This window comes from Pempheris klunzingeri, chromosome 19 (assembly GCF_042242105.1).
Source record: "Pempheris klunzingeri isolate RE-2024b chromosome 19, fPemKlu1.hap1, whole genome shotgun sequence".
In the NCBI taxonomy this organism is placed as follows: Eukaryota; Metazoa; Chordata; class Actinopteri; order Acropomatiformes; family Pempheridae; genus Pempheris; species Pempheris klunzingeri.
Window position 1 is genome coordinate 7,035,262 of NC_092030.1, and position 20,853 is coordinate 7,056,114.

The following is a 20,853-nucleotide window of genomic DNA, read 5'->3' on the forward strand; positions in this document are numbered from 1 at the left end:
ACAAAAATCAGATATGCAGTGAACAAAGTATTTCAATTATCAATAAAGCTCAAGTGAAACCTTGAGGAAGTGTTTTACTACATTTTCAGTTTTAACTTTTTTTAACATTTCATATTTTTCATACTTTAAGAGTCTAGGTCAGATTTACACATTGTACTCAATTTTTTTTTTTTTTTGCTTAATGTTAAATATCTAAAGTGAAACCTTTAGATATTATTTTTTCAAAGAACAATTTTTGTCATCATCAAATTTCTAAAGTGAAACCTTTAGAGAATTAAGACAATTCTGGAAAGTGGGAAACATTTCCGCTGATTGCAACTGTTGACATGTTGCTCAGCAAAGAGGACGTCTTTAAAAAGTCCTTTCTAAGAACGCCTCTTTCTCAGCACCGCTTCTTCTCCTGCTGCGCGTGCTTCAAGATGCGAGATTTGCTCTGTGGGACCACAGGACGCACAACTCGCTTCTCCTTCCTCTCCAAACCTCATCCGCACAAAGAATGAGGGTCGATGTGTCGCTCTTGTGGCATACCTGACCTCATTCACATAAAGAATGAGAGTCATCTTGGCATGGACGGGACAAGAGGCGACGGTTCACGGGGGCCCCTCGGGCCGGCGCCGTGCTGCCTGGACGGGAATCCTCCTCAGGAGTATCCAGGGATGAGCAGAAACAGGGTCATCCTGTTCATCAGGATGAGTATTTCCAAATGAGAAGCTTTACAGCATCTGAGCAAGTGAGGAGCCAGGAGTCCCAGATCAACGCTCAGGGAGGCTGATCTCAGGAACCCAGTCGTTCAGACGGCGGCTCTCCTCACAGAACTGGTGCAGCTTCTCCAGAGCAGGGTCCTCCCAAGACCCGTCAGCTGGGTTCTGTTCAAACAGGAAGAGGACACTCATGTTAGACTCGTGTTTCTTTCACAGAGGCGTCACACACAGACTTCTGGAGCGATTCAGAATGATGGCCTTAACTGAGCTCTACATACCGTGATGAGGACGCAGTGGGCATCTTCAAGCTGCTCGGCCTTGTCGCCAACAATCTCAGCCAGACGCTGCATGTCGCTCACTCTGACGATGCTGATGTCGTTGTCGAAGCAGAAGGACTGGATGAGGGTGAAGTGGATCTGCAGAGCGATGTCACACTCAAACTCTTCATCCACAGCCAGGACACAGAAGGACACACTGTCCGGGTCACTGTTGACAAAAAAGGTCACCTCTTGTTAGCTGCTGCCATTCAATGACGATCATATTGGCTGTTCAGAGAAAATGCTTAAGTCAATTTCAAGTTATGTTTAGTTTACTCACTCAGTCATAATTTTGGCGCTCTCGTAGACTCCAACAGTGAGTCGATCCTCGCTCTGAGCACAGAGCAGAGCTTCTTTCAGAGATTTTCCAGGAGACTGCATGGTGACACTTTAGCTTACGGTTCAGCTGATGTGGTCAGAAAGTCCAGAGAAGAGTGTTTGTGCTGCCCCCAAGAATCTGCCAGCATTTATACTGCAGACCCGGCACACGCTCATTTTCTGATTGGCTGTTTGAGGCACAATGGCTACAACAGGCCTACAGCCCCCACCCCACCCTCAGGGACGCGTGCCTATAGAAAAGTCTTAGAAAGTCGGGGGCAGCTTTGCTTGAAAGGATCAGATGTAGAAACTCTCTGACCTTTAAATGATTCTTTCAGCTTACAGGAATAATGAAACCACACAAGATGACCAGACTGCTGTTGTCAAAGTCTTCAAAGTTCTGGAAGAATTAAAGGGAACCAATAACTCCCATTCAAGTGAGGACCATACAGGGGTTTTCCATGTTCCATGTTCCACACTGCTTTACATCAAAGCTGAACTTTTTTTTTTTTTAAACAATATCTTTATTGGGCTTTACATTATGAAATAATTAACAATATACTCAACATAAAACAAACAAAGAGCAACATAGTCCCCCCCAAATAAATAAAAGAATGAAAGAATGAAAAAATAAATAAAAATAAATATAAATACACGGCATACAGCTCAGCAATTCAGCACCACTGTCAAAACTAATTGGCCTTGTAACATCTGAGAAACTCAGTTAAAGGTGACCATATTCTCTCAAAATCCCCTCCTCTTCCTCTGACAATATAAGTAAGTTGTCCCAGTACAACACAAGATGCCATCTCCCCCACCCACATATGTATTGAGGGTACGTCCATTTTCTTCCAGTATAAAGATATCAACCTCCTGGCCTGCAGGAGCCCAAAGTCAATGAGTGTTGACTGACTTGAAGTGAAAATACAGTTCTCTGGAAATATACCCAACACACACATCCTTGCATGAAGGGGCACCCTCACACCACCATGACTGATTTCCAGAACTTCGGTAATTTGGGACAGCTCCAAACACAGTGAAACAGAGTACCCTTCCCTTCTAGACATTTGCTGCAGGTATCTGGGATGTTGGGCGACCAACGATTCAGTTTGGTCGGAGTGATGTAAATTCTCATCAACCATTTATATTGGAGGAGTTTCATCCTTGTATTGATTGATTGAGTTTGGGCTTTTAAACGTGCACTTTCCCAATCTACTTCATGTATATCCTCTTGAAGATCAGATCTCCATGCATTCAGCCTGTCAGTGGTGGTTTCCTCATCATGTGCTAATAGAGCTGCATAAAATAAAGAAATTTGACCTTTCTCCTCTAAGTTTTGGAGTGTGAGACTCTCCAGATGTGATAGCGGAGGTTCAGATATAATGTGTTTGTATGTGTGTTCAATATTTACCCAGGCTGGGGGTGTCTCAGTCAGGTTTGGAAGTTTTAGCCCTCCTCTTTCATATGACAAGTACAGCAAGCGAAGTCTCAGCCTGGACTTTTTGTTATTCCAGATGAACGCATTAAAGATACTGTTTACTTCATCAGAGAATAGTTTTGGTGGCGGTAGAGGGAGTGACTGAAAGAGGTATAAGAACCTTGGTAACACGCTCATCTTAATCATGTTTATTCGGCCAATTATTGACATGGGCATTGTCATCCATCTATCCAGAGTTGCCTTCACTTCTCTGATCAAAGGGTCGTAGTTTCTTGCAACAGTGGTTTCAACATCAACTTCAACTTGGCAGAACATTAAATAAATATGGCCATTCTATCCTATTGAAGGCCTGACGGGCATCCGGCGATAACAAAGCAGTATCCTTAGCATCAAATTTCTCATAAATTATATTGAAAACTCTTCTAATGTTGTGGAATCCTTGACGTTTTGCTACAAAGCCATTTTGATCATTATGAACCAATTGTGAGAATCTTTTTGCTAAGACTTTACAAAGTAGTTTAGTATCGACCCCCATCAGACTTATTGGTCTAAATGAAGAACATTCTGCGGGCGGTTTACCAGGTTTTAAGATCAGTGTGATCATTGCCAATCTCAGAGTGGGTGGGAGACTTCCATTTTGATAAGCTTCTTCATACATTTTAAAGAGTGGGATTATTAATTTTTCTTGAAAAGTTTTATAGAATTCAATCGTAAAAGCTGAACATTTGGCAAACCATGCCATAAGCGTTGTAGAGATTTTAATGTAATTTTTGATATTCCAGGCAGCCATTGATTTCTATTAATTTTGCATGGTATGAAAATCTACTAACCGACTCTTTAAGCTTCCTTGAGCTGTGTGTAACCAAAATTGCCAACAGTTTTTGCAGATTTGATGTTCACTGTGATGCAGTACACACCTCAAGCAACTTTAAAGAATCTGCTGTTTGATTTTCATGATGTACACCAGATTCTAAAGCATGTTTCTGTGTCCGTCCAGTCAGCCATTCGTTTCTATTCATCTTACTCCAGCAGACTTTTGAAACCTGTTTGAGTGGTGTAATTAATCGCAATGAGCGTAGAGGCTGTATTGTTCTTAAATCAATCCACACATTCAAATCAACGAGCTTAGGTTTCAACTGTGATTGTCATGCAATTAGGATGTAAATTTGACAAGAAGGAATACGGGCTTGTCCTTCACCCTATCGATCACACAATTCAAGGAAGTTTCATGAGTCTGATTGTGTTTCATGTTGCCCAACATGACGGGACGGGGTAGGGGAGAAGCCTCTTAAAATCTGACCTAAAATCTAGAAATATGAAAAGAGAACGTAAGTAAGTAAGTATAAGTGTCATGTCTCTTTGTCAAACCTCAAGTCTGATTTGACTTTTTGACATTCTCAGCCCTTTTTTTTTTTTTTAGATTTTCTTTAAAAGTGACATTTAATCTCCATGTGTAATTACATTCAGCATTTAAAATGGACAGCAAATATGACACGTACACACAGTTTTCTAAAACACTGGTGTGGTCCTTCAACTGTCTCTCATTATATTACGCAGTGTTCTGGGTTTCCAGATCCCACCAACCATAGGAGCATTCAGAAAAGTTTGGAAATTCAGTAGTTCACATATTCACATGGAATATCAATATGTTACTGCACATTCTGTTGTGTCTTATCAGCCCATGTGGACAATCAATCGATCAATCAATCAATCAATCAATATGCTGTATATCAGACATCGACCACTTTAACTGTACTGGATGTCAGACAGACTTTTATAACTCATGACCGATTTCACTGCATGAAGTCCTCTTTGTAGATTAGGCAGTGGCACGCGCCGTTGCTTTGCATGCGTAAAGCAGGACCTCACTTGAGGCGCGTGGCATCTGGACATGCCTGCGTGCTTTATCTCTCTGTCTGCATCACTCTCCATAGCAACCGGGAGATACCATCTGTCCCCGGGGGGAAGGTGAAGGGAAAGCTGGACAAAGGAAGTCAGGCAGCACCTGCTGGGCGTGATGGTACTTTTTAAAATCCGCTCCAAATATTCAAAGTTTTCATCTTGAGCAAAATCCGCAGGCAGAAATTTAACTAAATCACACTTAAGTTTATTGAGTTTGTCTGTTCAAAAACATGCATTTGGTCAATGAAAATTAATAATTATTGTACTTTGTCTTTATCCGCTAAAATATTCGCCTGTTTTCCCCAAACCACAGGTTATAATAAGAATCACCAGAAGCCAAACATATCTAAACATCCCATCCTGAAGCTTTAGACTTACTTTCTATCCTTACAAAGAGGTTAAGGGCTTTACTGAGTCGCCGCAGGTCACCAGAAAAGGGCTTTGACCACCAACACCTGTCGCGCGCTGCTGAGGAGGCCTCCTCCGTCTGGCAGATGTGCTTCAGCAACAATAGGTCGGTATCGATTTGCACGCGCCTGCCCTGTGGCCATGCAAGCTGATCCTTCCTAAAATAGCTCCTGATCCAGCTGTATAGTGCTGAGAGCTGGCAGAGAACCTTGTTCTTTCCTAAAATAGTTCAGTGTCTCTGTCAAACCAAAATGTCTGCCTCTCGGCCAGCTGATTGTGGACAGAAACTGAAAAACCGTGTTGAAATAAACAATGATTGTGCTGCTGCTGTAATGTACAGATAAGAGTTTTGTTGTCAAACAAAACACACACTTGCAGCATTCTTGCACGTGTTTACAGCTCAAACTGAAAGTGATTTTTATCAGCCTTTACACGTCTGGCATCTTTTAGAGATAAGACTTTTCATTGTGAAAGTTTAGACCATAAGCTCCTCTCTTTGGCATTCAAATTTAATCAAAACTCAGACAACAGACTGGCGAATGTGGAGACTTGCAGACAAAAGAACGGCGCGCCCTGGGGTCGGGGTTGACCTGGGTTTAGGAGAGAGGAGAGGGGTTGGGGAGGGGGGGTCCCCTCATAGCGACAGTTCCCCATCTGCCGCTCTGCCTTATGCAGAACAATAGCGCTGAATCAATCACCGCCAACCTGTGTCTCCTGGACCACTCCAGCCCCCCTCCTCTATTTACGCAGCAGTGGCAGCAGGCCTGACCTGGTGCAAGATTTGTTTTGAATTACTGTGCAGATAAAATAGAACCAAATAAGTACCGAGCTATTGGGGAGAGCCTGTTGTATCAGTGGAGCAGATGAAACCGAGCACTGCGTTCAATGTTCGTCGTGCGTAAAAGTGATCAGAGATTAACAGGATGTCAGAGACAAGTTTATTTAAACACAAAGCAAAAAGACATTTAGTGGATCTACACACCAAATACTAAACATAAACACTTAAGCTTGGGGAGAAAGAGCCTAGTCTGCGGAACAGATGAATACAACTGTGCGTAAAAGTCTCGTTTTGCTTAGAAGTGATCAGAAAATAACAGAAAGTTGTCAGAAATAAGAGTTTTGGTGGATCTACGCACCAAATGCCAAACAAGAGTGCAGTAAACTTCACAAGTATTCCTATAGAAATCAGTCCGTGTGGCCCCTGAACTCCCCAGAGTAAATAAATAAAAACCTAGCAAGGATTTTCTGGACAGCTGATGGCCACGTGGTCCGCGTGGGCCGGTCGTGCAGATTGCGCAGCACGCACAGCGTTCTGGCACGCGCTGTCCATTTGCATTTGTATGGGGTGCAGTGATAATAGAGGGCTTCTGTGCGCACAATGAGGCCGTTTTATGGCCAGCCTCTAGTCCACAGATGGCATCATCCACCTGCCCTTTCTCTCTGCGGAGAGGGGGGAGGGGGCGCTTCACACTTTCGCCATGTTGTTGCGGAAATAGTCAGCAAAATATAAAAAATCAAGAAACAGTATGGAGAGTTTGATGCGAGTTCATAGTTGATGTACTTTAAGTTGGGAAGCTGGCTTATGGGGCCAAAACTGGTCTTTAAAAAGGTTTTGCGTTTCCAAAAAGGACAATATGAAGCTTTTGTGCACGTTAACGAGCTCTAATGAACACATGCAAAAGTGCAGTAGTGTTTTTTTAAGCATGCATCTTTGCAATTCCATTCCCCTGCTGTTGTGTCTGGTGTGCACAAAAGTGCTGCAGACTGATCAAACTTCTTTTTTTTAATGAAGCTATTTTTAGTCTCTGGCGAGGCTGCTGCGCTCAGAGGGGGAGCGTGCGTGGCTCGATGACCCCCATCAATCTGCCACGAGCCGGAGTGTGACAATAGCATTATCATACCAATACACCATTCAGCCTCAGCCAATCAGGGCGCAGCGCTTTCACCGTGCCGCACGAGCTGGAGAGTATAAAAGAGGGAGGCTGCAGATTTGAAAGCACTCTGCTCCCTTTCGGATTTACTCTCCGACTCAACTTTCCAAAAGCTCTCCCTTTGCGGAATATCTTCATCATCTTCATCATGACTCTCGAGGAGGTTCTGATCCAGAAACCCGCCGAACGTGCTCAGTGCACCGGCAAAGCCCTGGCGGAGGTCCTGGTGTCCGCTAAAGACAACGACTCCCTCACCGTGGGCGTCTACGAGTGCGCAAAAGTTATGAATCTGTAAGTATGAGACTCTCAGCTTAAGATGTCCTGTTTACCACGTTTCCATCCATCTCTTCATATAGTGTGGATACGTCTTGGATGAAATCTCATGACCTTTTATTTTTATTTTGTCAACAGTGACCCGGACAGTGTGTCCTTCTGTGTCCTGGCTGTGGATGAGGAGTTCGAGTGTGACATCGCTCTGCAGATCCACTTCACCCTCATCCAGTCCTTCTGCTTCGACAACGACATCAGCATCGTCAGAGTGAGCGACATGCAGCGTCTGGCTGAGATTGTTGGCGACAAGGCCGAGCAGCTTGAAGATGCCCACTGCGTCCTCATCACGGTATGTAGAGCTCAGTTAAGGCCATTATTCTGAATCGCTCCAGAAGTCTGTGTGTGACGCCTCTGTGAAAGAAGCACGAGTCTAACATGAGTGTCCTCTTCCTGTTTGAACAGAACCCAGCTGACGGGTCTTGGGAGGACCCTGCTCTGGAGAAGCTGCACCAGTTCTGTGAGGAGAGCCGCCGTCTGAACGACTGGGTTCCTGAGATCAGCCTCCCTGAGCGTTGATCTGGGACTCCTGGCTCCTCACTTGCTCAGATGCTGTAAAGCTTCTCATTTGGAAATACTCATCCTGATGAACAGGATTACCCTGTTTCTGCTCATCCCTGGATACTCCTGAGGAGGATTCCCGTCCAGGCAGCACGGCGCCGGCCCGAGGGGCCCCCGTGAACCGTCGCCTCTTGTCCCGTCCATGCCAAGATGACTCTCATTCTTTATGTGAATGAGGTCAGGTATGCCACAAGAGCGACACATCGACCCTCATTCTTTGTGCGGATGAGGTTTGGAGAGGAAGGAGAAGCGAGTTGTGCGTCCTGTGGTCCCACAGAGCAAATCTCGCATCTTGAAGCACGCGCAGCAGGAGAAGAAGCGGTGCTGAGAAAGAGGCGTTCTTAGAAAGGACTTTTTAAAGACGTCCTCTTTGCTGAGCAACATGTCAACAGTTGCAATCAGCGGAAATGTTTCCCACTTTCCAGAATTGTCTTAATTCTCTAAAGGTTTCACTTTAGAAATTTAATGATGACAAAAAATATTCTAAAATATATGAAAAAAAAAAATACATTGAAAATGTCTTTTCTCTAAAGGTTTCACTTTGGAAAATGGCTGAATTAAGTTAATGTTAACGTTAGAAATGATGAGAATTAGTAAGATTATCTTATAAACATTTCAATATGTACTGAAGACACATGTTAAAAACAGATTTGACTGAAGATGTGATCCTGGTGGAACTTTATTGGAAACAAATTAATTTATATCTTTCTAACAGTTTCACGTGAGAAACTGTTGAGGATTGTAAGTGGAAAATGCCCAATAAAACACAAAAAGATCCCATGTTTGCTGTGATGTGTTTTCACTTTATCTATCTCGGGTTTTCTGCTTGAGTTGTGTGTATTGTGTGTGTTTGTGGGGAGGGGGTCAGGGAGGAGGGAGTGGTTATGACTCTAACAAAAGTTTAAAACTCAGCAGATTTGCATGGAAGGCGCTAAGGCCTGTCATCTGCCCGCTGTTGTCCCTGCAGTAAAAAAAAAAAAAAGAAAAACACTCTGCGGTCCCTCCTCCAGCAGACCTCATCTGCATGTGTATGGCGCAGCGCACAATAGCGGAGCTCCGGGCCTGTCAGCTCCAGCGGTCCGCACAGAGCGCCTATTGTTCGGCCTGCAGATGTCTCCGCAGCCACGCCGCACCATCTGCCGCGTCCTGAAAGGAGGAGGGGGCATTGCCAGAGGGGGCAGCCGGGTTGGGTCTGGCTGGTTTGGGCCGGTTGTGGAGATGGAGTGGGGTCCTGAGTATCATCTGGTGTCCTGCCAGCTGCTGTCGGGACTATTATTTGCTCGCATGCACTTAGTGAAACTTTGGTAAACAGGCCACAAAGACGCCAGATCTGCTCTGTGTGGGTGCAGCAGCAGCCACCTGCTCTGCCCCAACAATGACATCTGCGTGATGCATCATTTTTTCTCCACCACTTTATTTAGTTTTTCATGAACAATAAGCATCTTTCCAAGAGACAGAGACCTTTAACAAACTCAGAATCCTGTTCATATGTACTAAAGCTCCTCTGAGCACTCAAAAGGACTGAAAAGGTAAAATCAGCTGCCCAAATATAGTTTGCATAACCATAAACCATATGTTTGTTCAGGGGCTGTTTGGCTCTGGAAGCTTGTCATGAGCATTTGTAATGATCTAATCCTCCAAAGGAAAAAAGTTACATAAAAATAGAAGTACTTTTTTAAATTCTCTCTAACTTTAGCTTTTTCCCTTAAATACTGGATACCTTCACCTCTTCAGGCCTTTAAAAACCCTTCTAATGATCTGAGGAGGAATCACACTTTGAATGAATTTATATAGATTGTTTCACAACTTTTACTTTCACTCAGGCACTTTCACATATACCTACTGCAAAAAGACGCACTGCAAGGAGTACAACGAATTTATCAAAAGACACAAACTGTGTAAAAATATCTGTCTGTAAAAACTGAGAGCTACTTATAAAGTTCTGATCAAAATCACGGCTAGTAATTTTGTGTTTGTATAAAAGAAGTACAAAAACCGTGCTGTAGCTTCTCTACCAGTCTGTCAGGAAAGCACACAGAGTTTGGAGGTGTGCCTGAGGCCCCTGTAGGCCCGGAGCCCCTCCCTCTTGGGGTCCCTCACCATCCCTCGGACCACCGGGGGACTGTCACAGCCCCTCCTCTTCTGGGCTCGGTGCAGCAGGATTCTATAAACCCCAGTGACCGGGTTGCGGGTGTCTTTGGGCTGATTGTTCTGTAGGTGCTCTGTGGTAAAGCCCAGCTCCTCCAGTGAGCCCCTGACCTCCTCCTCCAACTCCACCTCCTCCTCCAGGTCCCCACGCTCTGAGTCCAGCAGGTTCTGCAGAGGGCTGGCCGGTTCATGAGGTACCAACGACCAGGGAAACTCCACAGGTAAGAGCCAATCACAGCCCAGCATCTGGTCAACGGCATAACGCTCTGCGGGGACAATCTTCAAAATGCCCCTGATGAGCCTCTGGCAGGGTCCGGGCACCCAGGGGGGGAGGGTGTAAGTGCCCTCAATGATGCAGCGCCGCAGCTTCCCCATGGTCTCGGCTCGGAACGGCATGGTGCCGGTCACCATGAAGAAAAGCAGGACCCCCATGGCCCACACGTCCACTGGGGGCCCCAGGTAGCACTCGTCCCTGAAGAGCTCTGGAGCGGCGTAGGGCGGCGAGCCACAGAAGGTGTCAAGGGCGTTGTTGCGGTTTGAAACCCGCGTGCTGAATCCAAAGTCCGCCACCTTCACACAGCCAGTGCTGGTGAACAGAATGTTCTCGGCCTTCAGGTCCCTGTGAATGATGTTGATGTTGTGCTGCACAGCAAAACAGACACACTGGTTGGAGATTTCTAGATGTGGAACACATCTGATAACATTTCTACTGATAATAACCTTACTTAACACAGATCTCAGGCATTTGGGGCCTTTAAAGCTTTATAATTGTGATTAATTAGAACTGTAATGGAAGTTTTAAACCAGCACAGTTTCTCCAAACAGATGTGTGGGTCAAAGCTCTCTAAAATGTGTCTTAACAAAGGGAGCAGACTCCCTGTGACTTCAGTGTCTATTATCTATTAGCTGGATATGTACTGATGATGAGATGACTTACAACTGCATGATGAGAAAAACAAACACACAAAAAAACAAGCCCAGAAATGTGTCTGTGTCACTGACCAAATATTTGATGGCAGAAAGGATCTGGGCGAAGGTGATCTTGCTGGTGTTGTCCAACAGTTTTCCCTCGTTGCAGATCCTGTTGTGGAGGTCTCCTCCACCTGCGTACTCCAGCACCAGGTAGAGACGGCTCGGCGTCTCCACCACCTCGTACAGACACACCACATTGGGGTGCTGGAGGGACTCCATGTTGGTGATCTCCCTGGAGAGCAGACGCTGGGCCTGACTGTCCAACCTGGTCTTTTCCAGGATCTTCAGGGCCACTTTGTCTAAGACAGAAGAAGGGTCAAGGAGGCGTCTGACTGTCAATGCCTGGTAAAAGAACATCACTAAAAAAGGACGCAACTCAGGAATATGACCCACTCGGAGTTATGTAATTGATTAACAATGTAAGTAAGTTATTCAGATAAATTCACAAACATTAGCATTAGCAGAATATTAGGTTCAAGTTTCTTAAATGTGAGAATTTGCTCTCTGTAATGTAATTGTACATTAAATATTTTTTGCTTTTGGTCTTTTGACCAGATAAGACTATTTGAGAACGTCACCTTGGATCCTGGGAACTTGTAATGAGCTGTTTTACCATACGCTGACAATTTACAGATGATCGGCTGATTAACTGATAATGAAAATATGGGTTAGATGTGGCCAACATAACTTTTGACATTTTTAGGACCAAATAATTGGTAGATTAATAGTAATGAAAAAAGTAGCTGCAGCCTTACCAAGGACTAGAGTTCTGCTACCCAGTGTCGGAGGTGAGTTTGAACTGTTTTGCTGTTTGGGTTATTTTCAAATTGAATTTGTTAACAAGTTTCTCGTTGTAACTCATCTGCACCCCAGCATGCCGAGCCAGGTATATACCTGCGATGCCCATTAAAAAAGGCAATGGCCAGTCTGTTGGATTGGCCAGCTGATGGTCAGTAATTATTTCAAGCTTCAGCTCTCAAATTTGGCAATATCTACAGAGTCAGCCAGTCAGTAATGTAACAGAGGTGTAAGGGATGGATGGTTATGGGTGCTTTGTTGTTTGGGAAAGAAGTGTACCTTTAGTCAGAGCGTGGAAAGCCATTTTGACCCTGGAGAAGGTCCCAGAGCCGATCTCCCCGCGGACCTTGTAGAAGCCCACCCTTCGGCCGATGATCAAATCCTTAATGGTATTCTCATCCTTGCACATATTGGTGGTGAGCTTCTGCAAAGGGGTGAGGTCGTCGGCCTCCTCATCCTCGGGGCCGACGTCAGAGCTGTCCGTCAGGCTGTAGAGACTGTGGTGTCGCTTGATGCTTGTCACTTGGTACTGGCCACGAGGCATTTCTGCAGCACGCTGAGGATAAGGTCATCTGACAAAACATGATAACACGATTACGGCATCTCCAGCACATGGACATACAGTATTTACTCTGTTCCCTACAACTGCTAGTAAGATGTTAAAAGCATCTTTACTTCACGGGAAATAACACAAATGTAAAAATAGTATAAGTGGTTTCAAAAGTATCCAGAAAGAGTTAACTTGAGACCACAAGCCTTGTTGTCATTGTCAAAAGCAGCAGCAGAATGAGTCTAACTCAATAAAATAATGCATCAAGGCTTAATGAGACAGCAAGCATTTGAGAAAAAATTAAATGTTATTAAAATTACGTTAATCCCTTAAAACCAAGTTTCCTTGATATAAATTTCTGTTAACATTGCATATAAATATTCTAAACTTGCTTCTTCCAGTGCTTCACTGAAACATTATTTAAGATTTAAGACAACACCAATATATTCAATACAAATTCTTCAGTGTCTAATGCAACATTTTGCACACATATTTCTGTAAATACTACAGACGCGAATAGCTGGAATAAGAGAATTTTAACATAAACAGATTAATATAGAAAAAAGATCTAAAGATTATTGTTTTCTTACCAATTTTCCAAATTGCAGCTCTGCATCAAAACATCACAACAGCAGTATAAGAAAGTTGCTCTTCTGGCCCAGTAGGAGCAAGAAAAATGACTTTGTTTGCACTGTTTGTGCCAAAATCATCACACTGAGAGGAACGGTGCTGTCATATTCTCCTTCTCTGTCCTCTCTAACACACAACTGTACACTCATGGCAAAGTGTACAGGGAGGGAGGGGGCGCGACTCTTTGAGCCATCAACCAAGTGTACAGTCGGTGCAGGCTTCCCTGGCCACACCCCTCACAGCTCAGCCCTCCATGTCTTCACCTTCTCCTCCTCACTGACGGAGGATTAAAATGGTGTCATGAACTTTAATCCTGTTTTAATTTAGGTTTGTCCCAATCCCTTCAAATGGTTATCAGTTCACGGCGGCAAAAATGGGGCCAAAAGCACTCATTGTGTTTGTACCTACACAACATATGACCACAATGCTTTGGTTTGCAGGTTTAGCAGAGCACATTTGTGTGAGAGAAGTGAAGGTGTTACGCAGCGAAGGTTGATCTCCTGGTTTCTGTGAAGATGAAATGTTATGCAACGGTATTACCCAATGTTCCCATAGAGATTAGCTCTCTGTCCCCTTTAGATGCTGGCTGAGCAGCACAGATAAAGGGATTATAAAGCATGGGGTCAACACTTCCAGTCCTCATTCAGGTGTGCTGTCCCTGTGAGCAGCAGTGGAGGGACAGCAGGGGGACACTGCAGTCAAGGACACAGTCAATTCTAATTCCAATTCTAAAAGCCCACTGAAATCATCTTTTTTTATGTAAAGCAAGTGTAGTTCAGGTATTACAGCCCGATCAGCACAGCTTTTATCTTACTACAGATATAGTGCATCAGCACATATGACTCATATGACATATGATTAACACCAAAGATATGTTTTAGCTAATCCAGAAACCGTGCCTTTTAGTGCAGCATCATTCTGCCTTGTTTTCACCTTGCAGGTCTTTGTGTGTGTTTATAAGTCTGTCTGTGGACAGATACTGTCACCAATAGCCTCACAACCACGCAAGATACATTCATGAAACCTTACCCGTGTGTAGCTGTGATCACGATGGCGGCCAAGTTCGAAAGTGGGTGTAGTCCCAACAAGGGTGTGGTAGAGGGCCCCCATTTTACGCTCCTGGCACACATTTGTTTGAAATCAATGTATCCCAGTTTTAGAAGAACAGAGCAATCTATGTGCTTTGCCCTCATCTTTGGCATCTTCATGTTATCGGGAGCTGGTTTCAGTGAGGAAAATACATTGGTGAACAGCATGATGGATTCAGGAGGTTGGTTGCTTGGGTTGGAGGAGTCATATGATCAATAGATCCCCTTATGACATCATAAACGGATATTAAAAAGTGCATTTTGCATAATATGGGACCTTTAATTTTTTTTCTATTTAGATAGACATGAATGTTTTAGACAACTGGGAAAAGAAGATCTGTGCAGACATTTACTTTTCTAAACAGCAACAATGTGAACTCTTGGAACATAAATTACAGAATGTAGAGTTGAGGGGCTCTACTTTTTCACAATGTCGGGATCATAAGTTTCACTTCAAAGAATCTGAAAAAGAAATGAAGAAATAGGAGAAATGAGTCAGTGTCATATTGTTTTAGAATGAAAGGAGACAAAGTCCTTTAATTCCCAGAATGGGGCTGTCCTTCCAGCTTTACGATCCACTCAGATGTGTGCTTCACCTCCACCTCCCTGCCTGTCATCCTCCCATGCAGCCGTCTGATTGGATTAAAGTCTTAGACAGGAATACAGCCCGTGTTTAAATGTGCTCTCTGTACACTGGTTATCTGCAAGCAGGCAGGTGATACTACAAATCTAGTCTGGTATGACAGTGCACAATATGCAGTATAGTTAAAGAAGGGCTTCAGTATTTCTAACATGGGCCCAAGTTGCACATATTTTGCTGTCGAAAAATGGCTAACAGAATTTCTTTTTTTCTAATTTATGGAATTGGTCCAATAGATCGTGTTAATCCTTTGAGGTAACTGTGCCTAATCAAAGTACATCGATGTAAGAGCTTGTTTTTGCCACTGACAGGCTAAGTGTCTGACAACATTATGGAGAGGATCCCTACAGAGAGTGACCTTTTCATTAAGAAGAAAGATCCTCATTGTTTAACTAGAAACAGCACCAGACTCTATTGAAAAAAACAGTAATTTTACCTCGCAGAACACTGCGGGGTTGCTGGACTACTGTTGCCTTGATCAGTTAGTTTGATTGTGTTATTGTGTGTTTTTGGTGTTTTAAATGGTTTGTTTGGACCAAAGTCACTCAGAGCCCTGTGTTCTGCATAGTAAATGTACTGTTTTTGTCATTGGAGTCTGGTGGCTTTGAAGAGAGTGATAGAACGGCTCTTTCTAGTCTAGTTTAACTAGAAGATTTTTCAGCTCTTTCTCTGTAGATATCCTTTCCATAATGTTGTCAGATGATTATTGAATAACAATCTGAGCCTGTCAGCAAAAACAAACACTTTTAGTGGACAGACTTTGACGGTTGCTGTTGCCCTCAAGTATTACTCTGCAGCCATTTCACCCCATTTAGCAGCAGCTGGCTGAGGTGATCTACTGGAGCAATTCCAAAACTTTTCATATCTATTAGTCATGTAGGCACCAAAATATATAAACATGGGGCCCAGGTTTAAAAATACTGGAGTTCTTTAAAACAGTGTAAAATAATTTAAGAACACTGAAGAATTGGATTTTGCTTTGAGATGAAACAAAAATAAAAATCCTCACTCAGTCACTTCTGCCCCCTGAGCGGACAGGAGGTTTGTGCACCTGCAGATCTGAGGTCAGATCTTTCTCTTCTTCTGACGGCTCTCATTGAGGCCACAGGCACGCTGGATCTCTTCCAGCTCTTTGATTCTCTGACGCAGAGCCCCAATCTCTCTGTTCTTCTCCTCCTGGAAGAACTGCAGCTTCTGAGGAGACACAAACACACTTAATCCACACACACTGGAAAGAGGCAAAATAAATAGCAACATAGCCGCTAAGCTTAAATCTTTCCTTCAGTGATTCTTGTGAATGGCTGCACCACGTAAATGACTAGTAGTGTGCTTGCTATTTAGAGATTGTTCATCAAATTCATTCTAGGACTGCAACTGATGATAATTTACACTCTAATTCAGTGCCTGAAATTGTGAAGAAAAAGGCACACCACAATCTTCAAACACAATAATGTAAATCAGTGAAAAAAAGTCTCACATTTATCAAACTGGGACCAGAGATGGTTTGACATTTTCAATAATCAGTTGGTAGACTCTGGGAACATGAGGATGTGAGAGCGAACAACCTTCAACAGAGCCCATATGTCTGAGTTCAGACTGAACACAAAAGTAAGTTTAGAGGTGGTGCGACTGTAAACATAATGTCGCGAGTGGATGCAAACAATTTGCTCTGAATGCTGCAACTTGAGACAAAGACGTGTGCGTGAGTGGAAAATGTCAACCTCAGTGAAGATTTGCTCTGTCCCTTGGACAAAGTGGAAGAAAATGACAAAATGAAACTGGAGTTTTTGGCAATTGTTTTTGTGCGTAGTCCACACACACATGCTTTATGTGTACGTTGCTAGCTAGCTACAGCTAATGCCTGTCCAATCAGCATGCTGGCTGTTTGGGATATAATCACGTGTTAGAGTAACATGAGGTGAAAATCAAATCTGGGTGTCCATTTAGGCAATTTTCTTTTCCAGACATTTCTTTTTATTCAGACAAATAACAGAGCTTTTGGGGCAAACTAGGTAGTAGCCTAATGTTACTTAGAGGGTGGGGACGTCCAGTTCAAATCTAATAATGGTTGCTCTGCTCTCAGCTGAAGTTTGCATGCTAAGGACATAAACTGGCAAAACCAAGACGGTTTGGGTACAGCTTTGTTAGAAAACCTCTGTCTTGAAAAAGAGGATGTAGAAGGTATTAGAGAGGCTGCTTACCCTCTTGAAGACACTCTGTGGAAGAAGATTGGAGCTGTGTTGCTGCTGCTGCTGCTGCTGCTGCTGACTCAACTGAACTGTGCTCTGAACTCTGGCTAACTTGGCACCAAACTGCCAAAACATACACAGCAAAACGCCAATGAGCTCCACTCCACACGAAAGCAGAGTAGTTGTAGTAGTTCATTTTAAAATAATCTCTCTTGGTTTAACAGAGCTTTCCTGAACACACCCTGAATATGAACTGTATCATGTTGTCAATAAATGAAACTAGATTTCAACTGTCTTACTTGAGTTCTTTAACCTTGCAGAACAACCGTCAGTTAACATTATTCATTGGCAGGAGGAATTTATTTGCTAATAAATATCAATAAACCAGTAATCAGTGTATTCCATGGAAACCTGTAAAACTTTGAACTTAGAAAAAGGAAATTCTTGTGAGTTTTTCTACTGTCCATGGTTAATTTTTAAAAAATCACCCCGCCATCACTGTTCAGATTAAAGTGTAGCTTTTCATTTACCTCCATCTGTAACTTCAGGAGCTCACTCTGCCTCTCCCTCTCCTGCTCCCTCAGCCTCTTCTTCATCTCCTCTAGTTCCACATCCTTTTTCTCCAGCAGATACTTAACTTCACCATCTTTAGCTTCCACTGACAGAAAATAAGACAACAGCAGACAACATGCTTGTTTTGTTTTTCTCTGTTTTTGTCTTATTAATCTTCTGTTCTGCTGCTCTGCTCTGATGCTTTGGGCTGATATCAAGAGGGACTTTTTTAGGAATTATTGTCATCACAATGGTTTGCTGATGCTAATTTTACACTGAAAAATGAAGTAAGAAATACTCCACATTTGCCCACAGCACAACCACAAGTGTACTATATAAATTTCAGGATACATCTGCTCCACTGTGTACGTCTTGCATTTAGATTTAAGGGCATGAACACTGTCTTTGTCTGTCTGTCTGAGTGTTTTTTGTGGTCTTACACTGATTGAAGCTCTGCCTGTGGGCGTCCTCCACCTCCTTCCTGCACTGCTGCCTTACAGTCTCTAGCTCCCTCTTGTGTCTCTCTCCCTCTGCTCTCATTTCACAGATCAGTTGCTGAACCTCTGCCTCTCTGTCCTGGCGACGACACACCCGACACACACGCCACCTCACTGACTGTTGAAATGACTTCTCAGCAGACAAAATTAAATTGCTGCCTAGTTTTAAGGTTTTGAAAGGCACCAGCAATCTTTGAAATATTGGTAAGAAGGGAGTGAATCAACTAATCTTCTTCTTCAACCAGTCAGAACGAATAAACATGTCAATGCTTTTGACATTTATATGAACCCAGCAAATCACACTTATTACAGCGCTGACATTGAAAATGATTCACTGAGACTGACATAACGCTTTACATCTCTAACCACAAATACTATTCTAATTATATGTTCCATATTTATATTGAAAAATATAAATAAAATACGATTTAAAAATAATATCCACTGTCACCTTTAAAACATACATTTTATATAGATTTTTTTTCCAAAAACTGAGTGGAAGATCTTTTGTCCTCAGGAGTGACAGATACAGGTATAGAAATATTTCTGAGCATTCACATGATGACATACAGAGTAATACCTTGTCCACAGGCTACAGAAATTGACACATTCACCTTTCAATTAAATTTCTTGGTTCATTGCCGTATTCAATTTATTCAATACCACATTTGGTCAGTGTTCACGTCTGCCTAAAATCTTACCTCTGCTCTTCTCTCAGTCTGTTGTTTCAGGTCCGCCATGTTGTCCTTCAGTCTCTCATTCTCCACTACAACGTGAGCAGCATCAGAAGTCATATGAAGAAAATCTTAACAAAGTATTCAATCTGTAATCGTACTATATGTAAATTACTCGGGCAGTGGTGCTTGGCGGTTGTTCACGATGACTAAATGGATATCACAAAGGCATTGAATTCATTAGCTGTAGACCATATTCCTCTTTAAGCCTTGTGGTAAACCTGTGCCACATGAGTGCTTAAGATTGGCCTTGTGCATATTTCTGCACCCTGAAAAGGACTGATTTCAGTATTTCAAATATCCAGTGATTTTATTATCTGTCCAATTTGGGCCATTGCAGTTACCTCTGAGGTTGCACTGCTCCTGCAGAGTCAGCTGCAGTCTGTTCACTGTGACGAGAAGACTGTCTCTCTCTGCAACAGGTAGATCAAGAGAATAGGTAGGTAGAAGAAAAACTTTTCATGTTTTGTTTGATTGCTTTTAGGTGCCGTACATAACCCACTGAGGGACACACAGTTTAGAATGGTTTGCTTATTTTTTGTGGCTAGAAATTTACTATCTGAGTCATTCATCCAGTATTTTCCATTAATACCAACGTAAAATGTGTCTAGGTGTGCAGTGCAGTATCCATCATCTCATTGTTGCTACGGTCTCATCTGTCTTTTAATGCATAGCTACATATTAGAAATTTCCTATTTATTGGTCCATCTGTACATTTTTAGGGATTTCATTTCCTGAACTGAAAACTGGGGACACCAGCTCAGGAGGGCTGTCGTTTCACAGAATCACCAGCAGAGGGAGACACACAAACACCACATCAAGCACCACAAGTAACCCTGTAATGAAAAGAGCAAGAAGAGACATAAAACCTCCAGTTTCCAAACCAAAGGACAAACACTCACCCTCAGTCAGACTCTTCTCCTTGGTCAGATAGAATTTCACAAGTCTATTGGCATCCTCCAGCATGATCTCCAACATGTTGTTTTTGCAATTAATCTCTGTAATTTTCTGTTTAGAGAAAAGTAAAGACAAGTGGAAGAGCTCTACATGTAACACATACTTTTCTCTATTCCACAAAGGCCCCGAGGTACATGGATGTGTTCTACTATATTTCTAATGTTCAGTACTATCATTGTGGAGTTTCATTTTGTTTTATATGACTTTGTGGTCTATCTATCTATCTATCTATCTATAACATGAAAATAGGGACTAATGTAGTGAACAGTAATTGAATTCAAACACTAACTTTAGATGAATACTGTACAATATAACACATAGAGAAATAGTGAAAACATGTAGCTAGCCTTCACAAGTAACGTTAATTAAAATAAATGTCTTTGCAGTTGTCAAATTATAACTACGTGAACTACTATTCCTGAAAGACCTCTCTGATTATCTCTACGTGGGCTGTGTCTCTATGAACTAAGCTTCCCTCCACAGACAAAAAAAAACAGACAAAGGGACTGTCATAATTAGGTAACAGCGAGCTATGCTAGCTGTTACAGCGAGCTATGCTAGCTGTTACAGCGAGCTATGCTAGCTGTTACAGCGAGCTATGCTAGCTGTTACAGCGAGCTATGCTAGCTGTTACAGCGAGCTATGCTAGCTGTTAGCTCTGTTAACGTTACCTTACCTGTTCTAATCGAGTAAACTCATCCAAAAACTTGTCAAGATTAACACAGTTTAACTTTGTCATTGTACTGGTGTAAGAACGAGCAAACGACTGTGATAAAAACTAATATTTTGTAAAATTATTATTATATTAAGCTAGAGCTAGCAATTAACCGCTAAGTTAGATAGCTAGTTTGCACTTCCTGTTTCCTGTTAATGTGAGAAATGATTGATTGCTGTAAATAAGAGCCCAGGATGGAATTATTGTTATTATTATTATTATTATTATTATTATTATTATTATTATTATTATTATTATTATTATTATTATTATTATTATTATCAAGAATGGTATAAGTCTATTAAGTAAGTTATGTCCGTTCATCTTTCATGTACTTCAATTTTCCATTTATCTTTAGTATTTTCCCAATGCAATGCTGATACTGTTACTTGGAAAAGATTCTGCGACCTGTGAATAAGAGTGTTCCCTTTGGTTAAAAAAAGAGACAGGTTATAGGCAAAAGTATGAAAGTTGTTTACT

The 20,853-nt window shown here is 42.5% G+C and overlaps 4 protein-coding genes across 4 annotated transcripts; 1 reads left to right on the top strand and 3 right to left on the bottom strand.

Annotated features, from left to right (window-relative positions):
* Positions 1 to 752: 752 nt before the first annotated feature.
* On the bottom strand, positions 753 to 1,399 carry LOC139218865 (growth arrest and DNA damage-inducible protein GADD45 gamma-like). The gene is made up of 3 exons (XM_070850592.1): positions 1,299 to 1,399; positions 980 to 1,187; positions 753 to 866 (listed from the first exon to the last, which is right to left on the bottom strand). The coding sequence occupies exons 1-3, from the start codon at positions 1,397 to 1,399 to the stop codon at positions 753 to 755; spliced, it is 423 nt and encodes a 140-aa protein (XP_070706693.1).
* Positions 1,400 to 7,163: 5,764 nt separating this feature from the next.
* On the top strand, positions 7,164 to 7,861 carry LOC139218745 (growth arrest and DNA damage-inducible protein GADD45 gamma-like). The gene is made up of 3 exons (XM_070850416.1): positions 7,164 to 7,306; positions 7,427 to 7,634; positions 7,748 to 7,861. The coding sequence occupies exons 1-3, from the start codon at positions 7,164 to 7,166 to the stop codon at positions 7,859 to 7,861; spliced, it is 465 nt and encodes a 154-aa protein (XP_070706517.1).
* Positions 7,862 to 9,925: 2,064 nt separating this feature from the next.
* Positions 9,926 to 12,365, bottom strand: nim1kb (NIM1 serine/threonine protein kinase). Its single transcript, XM_070850947.1, has 3 exons — positions 12,101 to 12,365; positions 11,054 to 11,322; positions 9,926 to 10,693 (listed from the first exon to the last, which is right to left on the bottom strand). The coding sequence occupies exons 1-3, from the start codon at positions 12,363 to 12,365 to the stop codon at positions 9,926 to 9,928; spliced, it is 1,302 nt and encodes a 433-aa protein (XP_070707048.1).
* A 3,429-nt stretch (positions 12,366 to 15,794) lies between these two features.
* Positions 15,795 to 20,397, bottom strand: LOC139218598 (coiled-coil domain-containing protein 152). The gene is made up of 8 exons (XM_070850230.1): positions 20,335 to 20,397; positions 19,604 to 19,709; positions 19,046 to 19,114; positions 18,669 to 18,733; positions 17,911 to 18,046; positions 17,449 to 17,576; positions 16,931 to 17,041; positions 15,795 to 15,923 (listed from the first exon to the last, which is right to left on the bottom strand). Exons 1-8 carry the CDS (start codon positions 20,395 to 20,397, stop codon positions 15,795 to 15,797), a joined length of 807 nt encoding a protein of 268 aa, XP_070706331.1.
* Between the last annotated feature and the right edge of the window lie 456 nt (positions 20,398 to 20,853).